Source organism: Pleurodeles waltl, chromosome 10, assembly GCF_031143425.1.
Source record: "Pleurodeles waltl isolate 20211129_DDA chromosome 10, aPleWal1.hap1.20221129, whole genome shotgun sequence".
Lineage (NCBI taxonomy): Eukaryota > Metazoa > Chordata > Amphibia > Caudata > Salamandridae > Pleurodeles > Pleurodeles waltl.
This window is the reverse complement of record NC_090449.1, coordinates 110,481,763-110,495,012: the sequence shown is the minus strand read 5'-3', so window position 1 is coordinate 110,495,012 and position 13,250 is coordinate 110,481,763. Positions and strand designations below refer to the sequence as shown.

The 13,250-nt window shown below is 41.8% G+C and overlaps 1 protein-coding gene across 4 annotated transcripts in view; it reads left to right on the top strand.

Annotated features, from left to right (window-relative positions):
• MICALL2 (MICAL like 2) overlaps positions 1–13,250 on the top strand; it is a 162,676-nt gene that overhangs the window by 54,831 nt on the left and 94,595 nt on the right. For all 4 annotated transcript variants that reach the window (XM_069209900.1, XM_069209903.1, XM_069209901.1 and 1 more), the window contains exon 2: positions 5,733–5,781. In XM_069209900.1, coding sequence (XP_069066001.1) covers positions 5,733–5,781 — 49 coding nt within the window. The remainder of the gene's footprint in view (positions 1–5,732; positions 5,782–13,250) is intronic.

The window sequence follows — 13,250 nt, the reverse complement described above, 5'->3', positions numbered from 1 at the left end:
TGTCGCCCACCTACCAGCAGAGGCAAACGAAAAATAGGAGTATGTTCTAGGCTATTTTGTTACACGTAAAACCATGTCATAACAAATTGGAAATATTTATCCAGATTATGACACTATGCCCACCAAGAATGAGAGACTTTTTGTTCTATAGTCCTTATATATATGAACTTAAAAATCTTAATACGAGGGACCACCATAATTTATTTTTTCCTAATGGAACATTAGGTTGAGAACACCTTTGTTCTAAATGTGGCCTCTTGTGTTTTAATTAATGTGACATAAGCACTACAGCATCTCACTTAGTGCAAACTGTATAGCTTGCACACTGATGGTGGAATTCTTTTCACCCTAAGACCCTGTAGAGCTTGCAGCTTCTTTTGAATATGAAGCTCTCATTCCACTTATTCCAGAAGCTACACTTCTGGGTTATCTTGAATAGGAAAGGGTTAAAGAGTACCATCTCCTAGAAAGATTTTGGGATTTTCAGGATAGTATTTTAAATAGTATTCTAAATTTCATGGCGTTTGTTTTAACTCCACCAGGTGGTTTCAGTTATCTGCTGGCTTAAGGCCATATATTCCTGTAGTTATGTTAAGAAGTATAGAAGCCGGAGTAGTGAAGCTCCAGCCAACCGTGGGCGTTACAATGCTTCTGTCGGAGAGCTGCAGCTCTGCTCGAGGGAGGCTGCTCTTAGCCTCCTGGGCCTATTAGATAAAACTTTAACCAGGTTATCCTCCTGGATTGCTGTAACCTCTTGATTCATTTGACACTGACTCATCAATAGTGATTGAAAATGAACACGAGAGAGGAGTGGTCCACTTCAGCTGCTTAGAGCGCTCTTCCTGGTCAAGCAGTCATTACTTCTCCATTGCAATGTCTCTTGGCACCGCTTCTGTGAATTTTCTGCCTGAGCAGGCCCCCACAATATGCAATGAGATGTACGTGTCACATTGGATCTCAAAAATAGCCATATTGTTAGTCACCCTTAAATGAGAGCATTATATCTCGATGTACAGCGGTTGGAACTGCACAAAGTGCACCTTTTTGTCTGGATTAGATGGGGAGCGTACTGTATGCTCATCTCCTTCGTCGTCGGCCATAGGTTCATCAACCAACTGAAGTGAAGATTGCCCCACAGCATCATCGTGTTTGATTGTGACAAGACTAGTCCTCTGCAGTTGGAAGGTCTTAGACCCTCCTCTAGAAGAGAGCCAACCTCTTCTGTTGCTTCATTAACCAACATGGATTTGCTTGTTTGTGTTGCACTTACATGCCACCCTTAGTCAACCCCAAGGAGATTATGGAGCACCCATGAACACAGGAGCTTTACAAATAGAGTACTTAATGACTCCAGACTGATGAAGTCCTTTATTCTAGCAAATCTTTATTACGACGGGTATTAACACAAAGAAGCAGTACATTCACGTAAACCTCTGTAAGCTACTGCACGTTCGAGGTGGGAGTACCCTGAAGCCACTGCACATTTTACAGGTCAGCCTCTTACTGCATGGCTTAACATTGCCTCGACTTGGACCGGGCAAGAGTGATAGGTCTTCTACAGGGATGCACTGTTATTCAGTGTTTGAATCTGGAAATGATCATTGGACCTCTTCTTGAGTAGTCACGTCTGGACTACGTCATTCTTTTCAAGTGCCGTTTCTAGATGCTTTCAAAAATGTGTATAATTGTTGGTGGTCTTGTTTATTAAACGAAGGCGATCCAGTAGTTGAGGGCTGTAAGTTTAATTTCACAATGTTTGGTTTTGTTTATTTTCCGCAGAATGGCATGAGTAGAGGTTTCTAAGGTAAAGTTTATCAGCTGCGGTTTGTTAAGATAGTTTTGGCCCTTTTCCAAAGTACGTCTTTTCAGTGTCACTAAAGGTTTAAAATGGAACCCGGTCTTTCATAGGAAGTCAGTTGGGTGAGTTCATGGGTGCTTTCTGGAATCATATTTGTTGTGATGTCATTCCTATGGCTTAGTATTTACCCTGTTGAATTTCATGTGCATGTCCTTTGCCGAGTGCTTCGTGTAAACCTCTGCAGTAGCAGGCGTGGGCTGTAAATGGAGATTCGTTCAGCTTTACTCTTTAATTGAGGTGGAGTATTGGTAAATCTTGGCTGATGTGTATTAACTGCTACTAGTGGGCCTGCAGCACTGATTGTGCCACCTGCAGGAGTAGCCCTGTAAACATGTCTCGGACTTGCCACTACAGTGTATGTGTGTGCAGTTTTGAACTGCCAGTTCGACTTGACATGTGCACCCACTTTCGTGGCCCAAACATTCCCTTTTTTTTACATGTAAGTCACCCTTAAGGCACGCCCAAGCAAGCCCCATGGGCAGGGTGCAGTGTGTTTAAAAGGTAGGACATGCACTAGTGTGTTTTACGTGTCCTGATAGGAAATACAGCTACATTTGTTTTTCACTTGTGGAAGGACTATCTCTCCCATAGGGTAACATAGAGATTGTCTTGGAATATCAAATGTAATTTCCCATTGAGAGCAGATGGAGATATGGAGTTGGGGTCTCTGAACTCACAATTTAAAAATGCATACTTTGGGGAAGTTGGTTTTTAAATTGTAAGTTTGAAAATGCCTCTCCTGCCAGGAAATAATCTACACATCACCTCCCCTGCACAGTAAGGAACCCATGCATTGCTTTGCTTTTCAATGCCTCACCTCCCCTATGGACCACACCATCTTTGTTTTTGATGCATCACAGGCACTTTTTGCTAAATATTGAATTAAGACTAATTTCCGCTTTTAATCAATGATATCTTTACTTGTGCATGTTGGATTTTTGTTGTTTTGGTCTTGTTTAATTCCGATAAATATTGGCTAGTTTTCTAAACTGTTGTGTAGTTCTTTTGTGGTGTTTTCATTGTGTTACTGTGTGTGTGTTTGTACAAATACTTTACATATTGCCTCTGAGATAAGACTGACTGCTCGTGCCAAGCTACCAAGAGGGTGGGCAGGGGTTATATTAATTGTGTGGCTCCCTTACTTTGATTGGAGTGAGGGTCCCTACTTAGAGTACAGACCTCTGCCAACTAGATACCCCATTTCTAATAGTGTTCATCTGGAATCCCTAGTGGTTTAATTATATCAGTTTTGTTTTGGGTTTGACCTGCGTTAAGGATGGGGTGTAACCAGGGCATTGCAGGTTATGACTCTGCTGTAAGAGTTTAGGTCCAAGGAGCAGAGTTTGAGATTCTTTAGAGTCTGAGTATGGGAGTTTTATTTTCTGGAACAATGTCAAGACTGTGTTTTGGATGTGGTTCTAGGTTCAGGGATTTGTGACCTGGTTTCTGTGAGTTGTCCTGAATTAGCACTTTTGTGTTTTTTGTTTAGGCATCTTTCATCTAAAGGTTTCTCCACTTCCTGGTGTCTTATCCCGAACTTCCCATTAGATCTGCTGCTGTTGGAATGCGCAGTTAGTGCTGTGCTTGTTCCTGGATGATAGGCCTCATTCACATAACAAGTGCATTCCTCTCTTCTGGTGTTCTCCTGTGCACCACTTGAAGAAATAAGACCAGACCTAACTGTATTCTCTTTTCACTTCACCCAGGGTCTTGGTTTCAAATAATGTTCTTATGGTTTCGCAGTTCTGGTTCTCACCTTGATTGTGCCTTCCCAAGTTCCTTATACTTTGGGGTCATGGACAGTAATGTGGTTGAGTGCATTCTCTTCCGGGTTCTGTCTACATGCAATAACCCTGAATGCGGTACGCCTGAGTTTTTTTTACTGGGAGTGTGTTTATTTTGCATTTAGGATCTGTTGGGCATCCTTGACAACCAAGGTTGATCAACTCTAGGGTTAAGGAAATCCCCTTGATTCTCCCCCACTGCCCTTTCAACCAGGAGCCCCAGGGGCATACATAGATGAGTTGGGAAAGGAAGCGCTGCACTCAAGCTGAGCCACTGGATGTTGCTAACCGGAGATATGCCCACCAATTTTTAAGGCTAGACAGATACTTTCCAGGTGAAACTTGGCAGCCATCTTGGAAGTATAGAAGATAATAAAATAAGCTTTCCTGCCACTATTGGCTTTGCCAATGATTCTGCCACATTTATACAAGCATTGGCAAGTCAATGCCGACTGATTGGATTCACCAGTGCTTGTTTTACATCGGTTTCTAACCAAAGAAAAGTTTTCTTTGATAAAAATGATCATTTCAATCTTATATATGTATATAGCATTATGTATACCTCCTGTGTCAATGTTAGCAGTACGGATTTGTAATAACAACCTGCATTTCAGGGTGAATAACCCATGGAGTTTTGGCTAGTTTGTAACTGGTAATCCGTGGCACAGACCCGCTATCTGGAATAAACTTTTTTTTTCGTTTTTGTTTTTACTAATCAAATTCATTTTATTGACTGCACGGTTTTATGACTTGTATTTTGAATGTTGACTTGCGGAGAAACAGACATTTAAACCAGCTTGTCAACTTCTCCGTACTAGACGTGCTCGTGGGAAAGTTGCCGTTTTGCAACTTCCTCTGCCCCCGCCACCCCCAAGTCCCCGAAAGGAATTTCAAAACACTGTGGGACATGCCAAAGAAGAAAAATCGTCCCAGATTAAGACGGGGTGAGACGAATACATTTAGGAAATATGTTTTGTGTTTGTTTACGTGATTGGTTGCTGCAGGCGGTTTGATTCTCTTGGAGGCGCTGTTGCAAAGTGCCCGGTGACATTGGGCTCCCAAAAGACATACAAGGCTCACTCCGGTTTCCTCAAGCTGTAAAGCCAACTTTTTTTTAAACTCCATTTATGTTTTTCTAATTTTCTTTAATCGTGAATAAGCCACATCGCATCTGCAGCCCTCGACGCTACAGAACAAAAATTGACCCCACTTGAAATGTTGACCCTTTTCTTAGATTCCAGACATATGGTTTCGGAGCTCTTACTGTTTGATGAAACCTGGCCTAGGGGTGTAGATATACTCATTTTATACTTACTGGTTTCGTTTATTCTCCTTCCCAGGAGTGTCATTTACTCTGAATGTGAGTAGTTTTCTGCAGGGCGGGTTACCCTCTTGCATGTTTTTACTCGTGCTCACTCTCACTTTGTCTCACTTTTTCACTAACTCTCTTATTATGTCACATTCACACTGTGATTAATACTCGTAATTCTGATTTCCGCCCACTCTCTGCCTGCACTCCCCCACCTTAGTCTCTATACAAATTCACAAAGACAAATTCTTCCCTCATGTGTATCTCCTTTGACTCATCCCAAACCTCATTTTACTACCTGGATCGCCCTAATCCCTTTTAACAGTCTTTCCTCCTCCAGCTCTCCCTTTCCCAATCTCAAGCCTCATCTTACTACCATGATCTCCCAATTAACACTATTTAGATTTGTCCCTCTTCTATCCCTCAATATTTTCTTCAACCCAACTAATGGACTCACTTGTCCAACGCTCAAATTAACTCATATTTCCCTATACTAATCTACCACTAATCCTTTTGGGTTCTGGAGTAGAGTGCTACTCGATTAAAAGCGCTTTGACACCTCAGCAAAGGTAGTAAGCGCTATATAAATACAATTACACTTTCAACTCAGTCAAGGAGGCTAATGAAGGAATTGGCTTTGGTGGTGGGGAAAATATGTGTAAAAGCTGGAAGGGATAGGTAGAGCTGGATTCAGGTCTGAGCGGAGGCCGTGACCTAGCAAGAACATCAAAGAGGCAAGGAAATAACCAGATTATCACCTTTTTGCCATTCTCTTTTTCAGAGACTTCAAATCACTCCGAAAAGAAAACATTTACGAAAACAACCACCTGGTAAGTGAGCTGCGTCGTTCTGTGACGTTCTGTGGTACCGCGCTGCGCGTGATCCAAGTGATAACGTGGGGTTAAGAAACATCCAGCTGAGGTAATGTCAACGGAAACCCAGACTGGCGAGAAATGTTATTTTGTTTCTACATGCAAAGCAATAATAAACTCTGTAAAACTACTCAAAACAGAAAGATGAAAGGATTACAGATGTACGGGTCTCTTGGAGTTCAAAAAGCTTTCTTTGTTTCGAAGAGTTGGTTTTGCATTATCTGCTCTAACAGTTAGTTTGTTGCAAAAAATGTAAAGTTGATTTACATCGGGCAAAAACATTAAAGGGTTACTTAATTGAATGCAGACAGAGCGGATTAGACCACATCATGTGTTCTGCTGTTAACTGTGCTTTATACTTTACAGATTTAAATCTGTTTAATTCTAGTGCACAACAGTAAATCAAGGTCTCTATGTCCGCATGTAATAGCCTCCATCTTCTGAGAAACCCCCGTAAATGTCCAAAAGTACTTTATACTAATGCTTGTGACTCTAGGCATGAGTCTTGATTTAAACGGTTCACAACGTTCCAAGGACCACACATTAGTTGCCCGTGACTGGCAAACTTTACATCTGTAAATGGTATAGAGATACGTTCTGGTGTAAGCCTGGTATATGGCTACATTCTGGTGTAAGCCTGATACAGAGATACATTCTGGTATATAGATACATTCTGGTGTAAGTCGGGTTTATAGATACATCCAGGTGTAAGCCCGGTATATGGATACATTCTGGTGAAAGCCTGGTCTATTTATTCATTCTGGTGTAAGCCTGGTATATTTATTCATTCTGGTGTAAGCCTGGTATATAGATGCATTCTAGTGCAAGCCTGGTATATGGATTCATTCTGGTGTAAGCCCGGTATATGGATACATGCTGGTTTAAGCCCGGTATATGGATACATTCTGGTGTAAGCCCGGTATATGGATACATTCTGGTGTAAGCCTGGTATATGGATACATTCTGGTGTAAGCCTGGTATATAGATACATTCTGGTGTAAGCCCGGTATATGGATACATTCTTGTGTATGGATACATTCTGGTGTAAGCCTGGTATATTTATTCATTCTGGTGTAAGCCTGGTATATAGATGCATTCTAGTGTAAGCCTGGTATATGGATTCATTCTGGTGTAAACCCGGTATATGGATACATTCTGGTGTAAGCCTGGTATAGGGATACATTCTGGTGTAAGCCTGGTATATAGATACATTCTGGTGTAAGCCCGGTATATGGATACATTCTGGTGTAAGCCCGGTATATGGATACATTCTTGTGTATGGATACATTCTGGTGTAAGCCTGGTATATTTATTCATTCTGGTGTAAGCCTGGTATATAGATGCATTCTAGTGTAAGCCTGGTATATGGATTCATTCTGGTGTAAACCCGGTATATGGATATATTCTGGTGTAAGCCTTTGTATATAGATACATTCTGGTGTAAGCCTGGTATATAGATACATTCTTGTGTATGGATACATTCTGGTGTGAGCCCGGTATATGGATACATTCTTGTGTATGGATACATTCTGGTGTAAGCCTGGTATATAGATGCATTCTAGTGTAAGCCTGGTATATAGATGCATTCTAGTGTAAGCCTGGTATATGGATTCATTCTGGTGTAAACCCGGTATATGGATACATTCTGGTGTAAGCCTTGTATATAGATACATTCTGGTGTAAGCCTGGTATATAAATTCATTCTTGTGTATGGATACATTCTGGTGTAAGCCCGGTATATAGATGCATTCTAGTGTAAGCCTGGTATATGTATTCATTCTGGTGTAAACCCGGTATATGGATACATTCTGGTGTAAGCCTTGTATATAGATACATTCTGGTGTAAGCCCGGTATATGGATACATTCTTGTGTATGGATACATTCTGGTGTAAGCCCGGTATATGGATACATTCTGGTGTAAGCCTGGTATATAGATACATTCTGGTGTAAGCCCAGTATATGGATACATTCTGGTGTAAGCCCGGTATATAGATACATTCTGGTGTAAGCCCGGTATATAGATACATCCAGGTGTAAGCCCGGTATATGGATACATTCTGGTGTAAGCCTGGTATATAGATACATTCTGGTGTAAGCCTGGTATATAGATACATTCTGGTGTAAGCCTGGTATATAGATACATTCTGGTGTAAGCCTGGTATATAGATACATTCTGGTGTAAGCCCGGTATATGGATACATTCTGGTGTATGGATACATTCTGGTGTAAGCCCGGTATATAGATACATCCAGGTGTAAGCCCGGTATATGGATACATTCTGGAGTAAGCCCGGTATATAGATACATCCAGGTGTAAGCCCGGTATATGGATACATTCTGGTGTAAGCCTGGTATATAGATACATTCTGGTGTAAGCCTGGTATATAGATACATTCTGGTGTATGCCTGGTATATAGATACATTCTGGTGTAAGCCCGGTATATGGATACATTCTGGTGTATGGATACATTCTGGTGTAAGCCCGGTATATAGATACATCCAGGTGTAAGCCCGGTATATGGATACATTCTGGAGTAAGCCTGGTATATAGATACATTCTGGAGTAAGCCTGGTACATAGATACATTCTGGTGTAAGTTTGGTATATAGATACATTCTGCTGTAAGCCTGGTATATAGATACATTCTGCTGTAAGGCTGGTATGGAGATACATTCTGGTGTAAGCCTGGTATATAGATACGTTCTGGTGTAAGCCTGGTATAGAGATACATTCTGGTATATGGATACATTCTGGTGTATGGATACATTCTGGTGTAAGCAGGGTATAGAGATACATTCTGGTGTAAGTTTGGTATATAGATACATTCTGGTGTAAGTTTGGTATATAGATACATTCTGCTGTAAGCCTGGTATATAGATACATTCTGCTGTAAGCCTGGTATATAGATACATTCTGCTGTAAGCCTGGTATAGAGATACATTCTGGTGTAAGCCTGGTATATAGATACGTTCTGGTGTAAGCCTGGTATAGAGATACATTCTGGTATATAGATACATCCTGGTGTAAGCCCAGTATATGGATACATTCTGGTGAAAGCCTGGCGTATTTATTCATTCTGGTGTAAGCCTGGTATATAGATACATTCTGGTGTAAGCCTGGTACATGGATTCATTCTGGTGTAAGCCCGGTATATGGATACATTCTGGTGTAAGCCCGGTATATGGATACATTCTGGTGTAAGCCTGGTATATAGATACATTCTGGTGTAAGTTTGGTATAGAGATACATTCTGCTGTAAGCCTGGTATATAGATGCATTCTAGTGTAAGCCTTGTATATAGATACGCTCTGGTGTAAGCCTGGTATAGAGATACGTTCTGGTGTAAGCCTGGTATAGAGATACATTCTGGTGTAAGCCCGGTATAGAGATTCATTCTGGTGTAAGCCCGGTATAGAGATTCATTCTGGTGTAAGCCCGGTATAGAGATACGTTCTGGTGTAAGCCCGGTATAGAGATACGTTCTGGTGTAAGCCTGGTATATAGATACATTCTGGTGTAAGCCTGGTATATAGATGCATTCTGATGTAAGCCTGGTATATAGATACATTCTGGTGTAAGCCCGGTATATAGATACATTCTGGTGTAAGCCCGGTATATAGATACATTCTGGTGTAAGCCCGGTATATAGATACATTCTGGTGTAAGCCCGGTATATAGATACATTCTGGTGTAAGTTTGGTATATAGATACATTCTGCGGTAAGCCTGGTATAGAGATACATTCTGGTGTAAGCCTGGTATAGAGATGCATTCTGGTGTAAGCCTGGTATAGAGATGCATTCTGGTGTAAGCCTGGTATAGAGATGCATTCTGGTGTAAGCCTGGTATAGAGATGCATTCTGGTGTAAGCCTGGTATAGAGATTCATTCTGGTGTAAGCCTGGTATATAGATACGTTCTGGTGTAAGCCCGGTATAGAGATTCATTCTGGTGTAAGCCTGATATATAGATACGTTCTGGTGTAAGCCCGGTATATAGATACATTCTGGTGTAAGCCTGGTATAGAGATACATTCTGGTGTAAGCCTGGTATATGGATACATTCTGTGTAAGCCCGGTATATAGATACATTCTGGTGTAAGCCCGGTATATAGATACATTCTGGTGTAAGTTTGGTATATAGATACATTCTGCAGTAAGCCCGGTATAGAGATGCATTCTGGTGTAAGCCTGGTATAGAGATACGTTCTGGTGTAAGCCTGGTATAGAGATGCATTCTGGTGTAAGCCTGGTATAGAGATTCATTCTGGTGTAAGCCTGGTATATAGATACGTTCTGGTGTAAGCCTGGTATAGAGATACATTCTGGTGTAAGTTTGGTATAGAGATACATTGTGCTGTAAACCTGGTATAGAGATGCATTCTGGTGTAAGCCTGGTATAGAGATGCATTCTGGTGTAAGCCTGGTATATGGGTACATTCTGGTGTAAGGCTGTTATATAGATGCATTCTGCTGTAAACCTGGTATTTTTTTTATAAACCCACGTTGTGCAAACTTTCTGTATTTTGCGCCACTGTGCATGCTTAGGTCTATGAAACTGGTTCGGTTTTACCAAAAACGTATTTCTTACATGTTCTTTGAATATTTCTACTTCACTCGGAACCTATTTTCCCTAGTAAAGGTCTAGGTTTACTCACCACCCCATCACCGACCCCGAGAGACAAGTGAGGGAAGGAATGGAACGGTCCATGAAAATACCTCAACTCACACTTAGGTAGCGGCTGTGAATGTCGCCTGTTAGTGGCATTGTTAGTAGTCAGTCCGCTTGCATCGACCTCCTTGAAGCATCCCATGACACTGCTGTGGGAAGGAAGGCTTCTTCCCTACTAAGGGCCTGATTGTGAGGGAGTTCTTGTTTCCCGACCACTGCGCCAACCCCTGTGTTTACGGATCCGAATTTAGAGTTGTGTTGGGGATTCCAAAGTTAAACCTGCTACCATTTAACAGGGTAAAACGGTACGTTTTATCTTAAAATAAAGGTTTTGGTGCAATAAGTCCTAAAATCTGCGAGTTATCACCCCCAAACTTGGAATACATGCTATTTCTCACACCGGTGAACTTCTCAACCCCGGGGATTGTGATTTTAGCAGATGAAATCAATTATAGCTCCCACTCATAATCGGGGCCTAGGTGTCTCCTGTGTCTGTGGAAACATCAATGCACTTTGTGAAAACTCATGATGCTTATATTGCATTTCTGGTTGCAAAAGTACACTGATCTGCTTTTTTCAATTGTTCTGATTTATCATGGAAAAACCTTTGTTAATCAGGTTTGTTAGGTTTTCGGTATTAGTACATCCAGTGGTTCCAGTGTGATGATGACAGTCAAAAGACTTAATAACTCGTTTTTTTACGTAGCACTTCATACCCCACTTCTGCTGTTTCTAAGCGCTATGAATAACATGCTACATGTGTTACTATTGCCCAGTTTAATGGTACTCCTGGAAGGATGAAATGCTGAGGCACGTTTACATGGATTCACACTAATGATGTGCAGATCACCATTTGTGTAGCAAACAGTGAGACCCCAATTTTCTGGAGGAAGACAAACTCCGTTATAAATTTGACCTTAACCAGTTTGGTAATAATATAAAAAAAGCTAATGCATGTTGGTCACTAAACAAATCGACGAGGCTGAAAATGCCCTTTCAACAGTTATTAAAATAGTAAACTATTTTCTAAATCCTTTGTCACAAAAGTTTGTTAATAGTTTGCCAGAATCTTTTCATGACAAAAGGACCGATAATGAGTTTGGTGGACGGTTTACACCGTCTGCCTAACTTTAGATGGGGAGGTTGCCACCATACAGCCTACCTCCGCACTGGCCCGTTTAAGAGTTTCCGCTAGGTCAGCAGGAATAAACCTGAGTTTCTGCCCGCAGGAGCAGCGGGAAACAGCTTGCAGCATTGTCTCTGGCTCTTAATTGAGCTGGCAGCAATGCTGTAGAGCACAGGGTGCAGAGGCACCCAACAGTGAACATTGTGAGGTGGATGGCCAGGAGGGCCCCTACACTGCCCATGCCAAGTGTACGGGCAGTGTAGGGCACCCCCCTGGGGGTACCTGCTGCCGTCCTCCACCATCATTTTCATCACTGTGTTACCACCATGAAACCGCTGGTGGAGAAGGGGGTCATAATCCCCAGGGTAGCACTGCTTGCAGCGCTGCCCTGGCGGATTAGGACTGCCGCCACCTCCAGACACCTGGGGTTTCTCTGGCAGCCCGGTCGCCATGGTTGTAATGTGATGGTCGGACTGCTGTATTGTTGGCAGTCTGACTGCCATCCGCAAGTCTGGCAGTCTAGTGACCGCCAGACTTGTAACGAAGCCCTAAGTTTTTAACATGTATTCCGAAATCACAAATAATAAAGAAGCTCTGACTATGACACATCGGTCTGTTTCTAAGACTTCGAACTTTCAACTAACTTCCTTTGTGAAGATCTCCATGTAGGACTATATATGATTCACAAAGCAAGTGTTTGCCCACTGCATATTCTTAAACGGGCAGTTTAGTCCATGAACCCACAGATCAAATCACCTTTTAACCTCTCCCTTGAATCTGGCACAGTGCCAGCTTGTTGAAAAGAGGCACTGGCCCTTCCTCTTTTAAACAAAACCCCAATCTGGACCCTTCAAGTTCAGTTAACTAAAGACCCATTTCTCTTCTCCCAGCCCTGTGGGAAGATGCTGGAGTCCCTGGTCATTCGTCACATTACCATTTACTTTGAGGAGGCTAACGTTTTACACCCTTCACAATATGGTTTCCGTGCTGGCTTCAGTAAAGAGTTGGCATCTTAGAAGTGACAGATTTAATTAAAACCTGATTTTGACCTGGGAACTAGCTCCATAATCACCTTGCTTGACCTATCTCTCACTTTTGACACAGTGTTGCATGACATTTTATTCCAGAGGATGGAGAATGCAAAAATAGTCTGCACAGTTTGGAAATGTTTAAAATCTTTAATTTCCAACCGAAAGCTAAGCAGTACATCTTCCCACTTTCACTTTGGATTACAGAGAGGTCAATTAGGCAGTACCCCAGGGCACTGCTTTTACCCCAATTCTCTTAAATATCTATATGCCCCCCCTTGCTGCCATTGCACAATCCTCAGGATTCATCGTGGTGTTTTATGCCAGTGACACCCAGTTGATGTATGGGTTCAAACACTTGGATGTCTCTGTCACAGCTAACTTTCAGGGCTGTTATCAGCAGTAGTGGAGTGGATACACAAAAGCTGACTCTGTTTAAACTCTGAAAAGTCTGAGATTATAATATTTGGTACATCCTATATATTGGATTTCTCCCATCTTTGGCCTACACAACTTGGTCAACCTCTGAAATCTTCCACCACTGTCAACAATATGGGGGTAAAACTAAACAATGCAGTATCTTTTAATGAAATCTCGGAGAAAG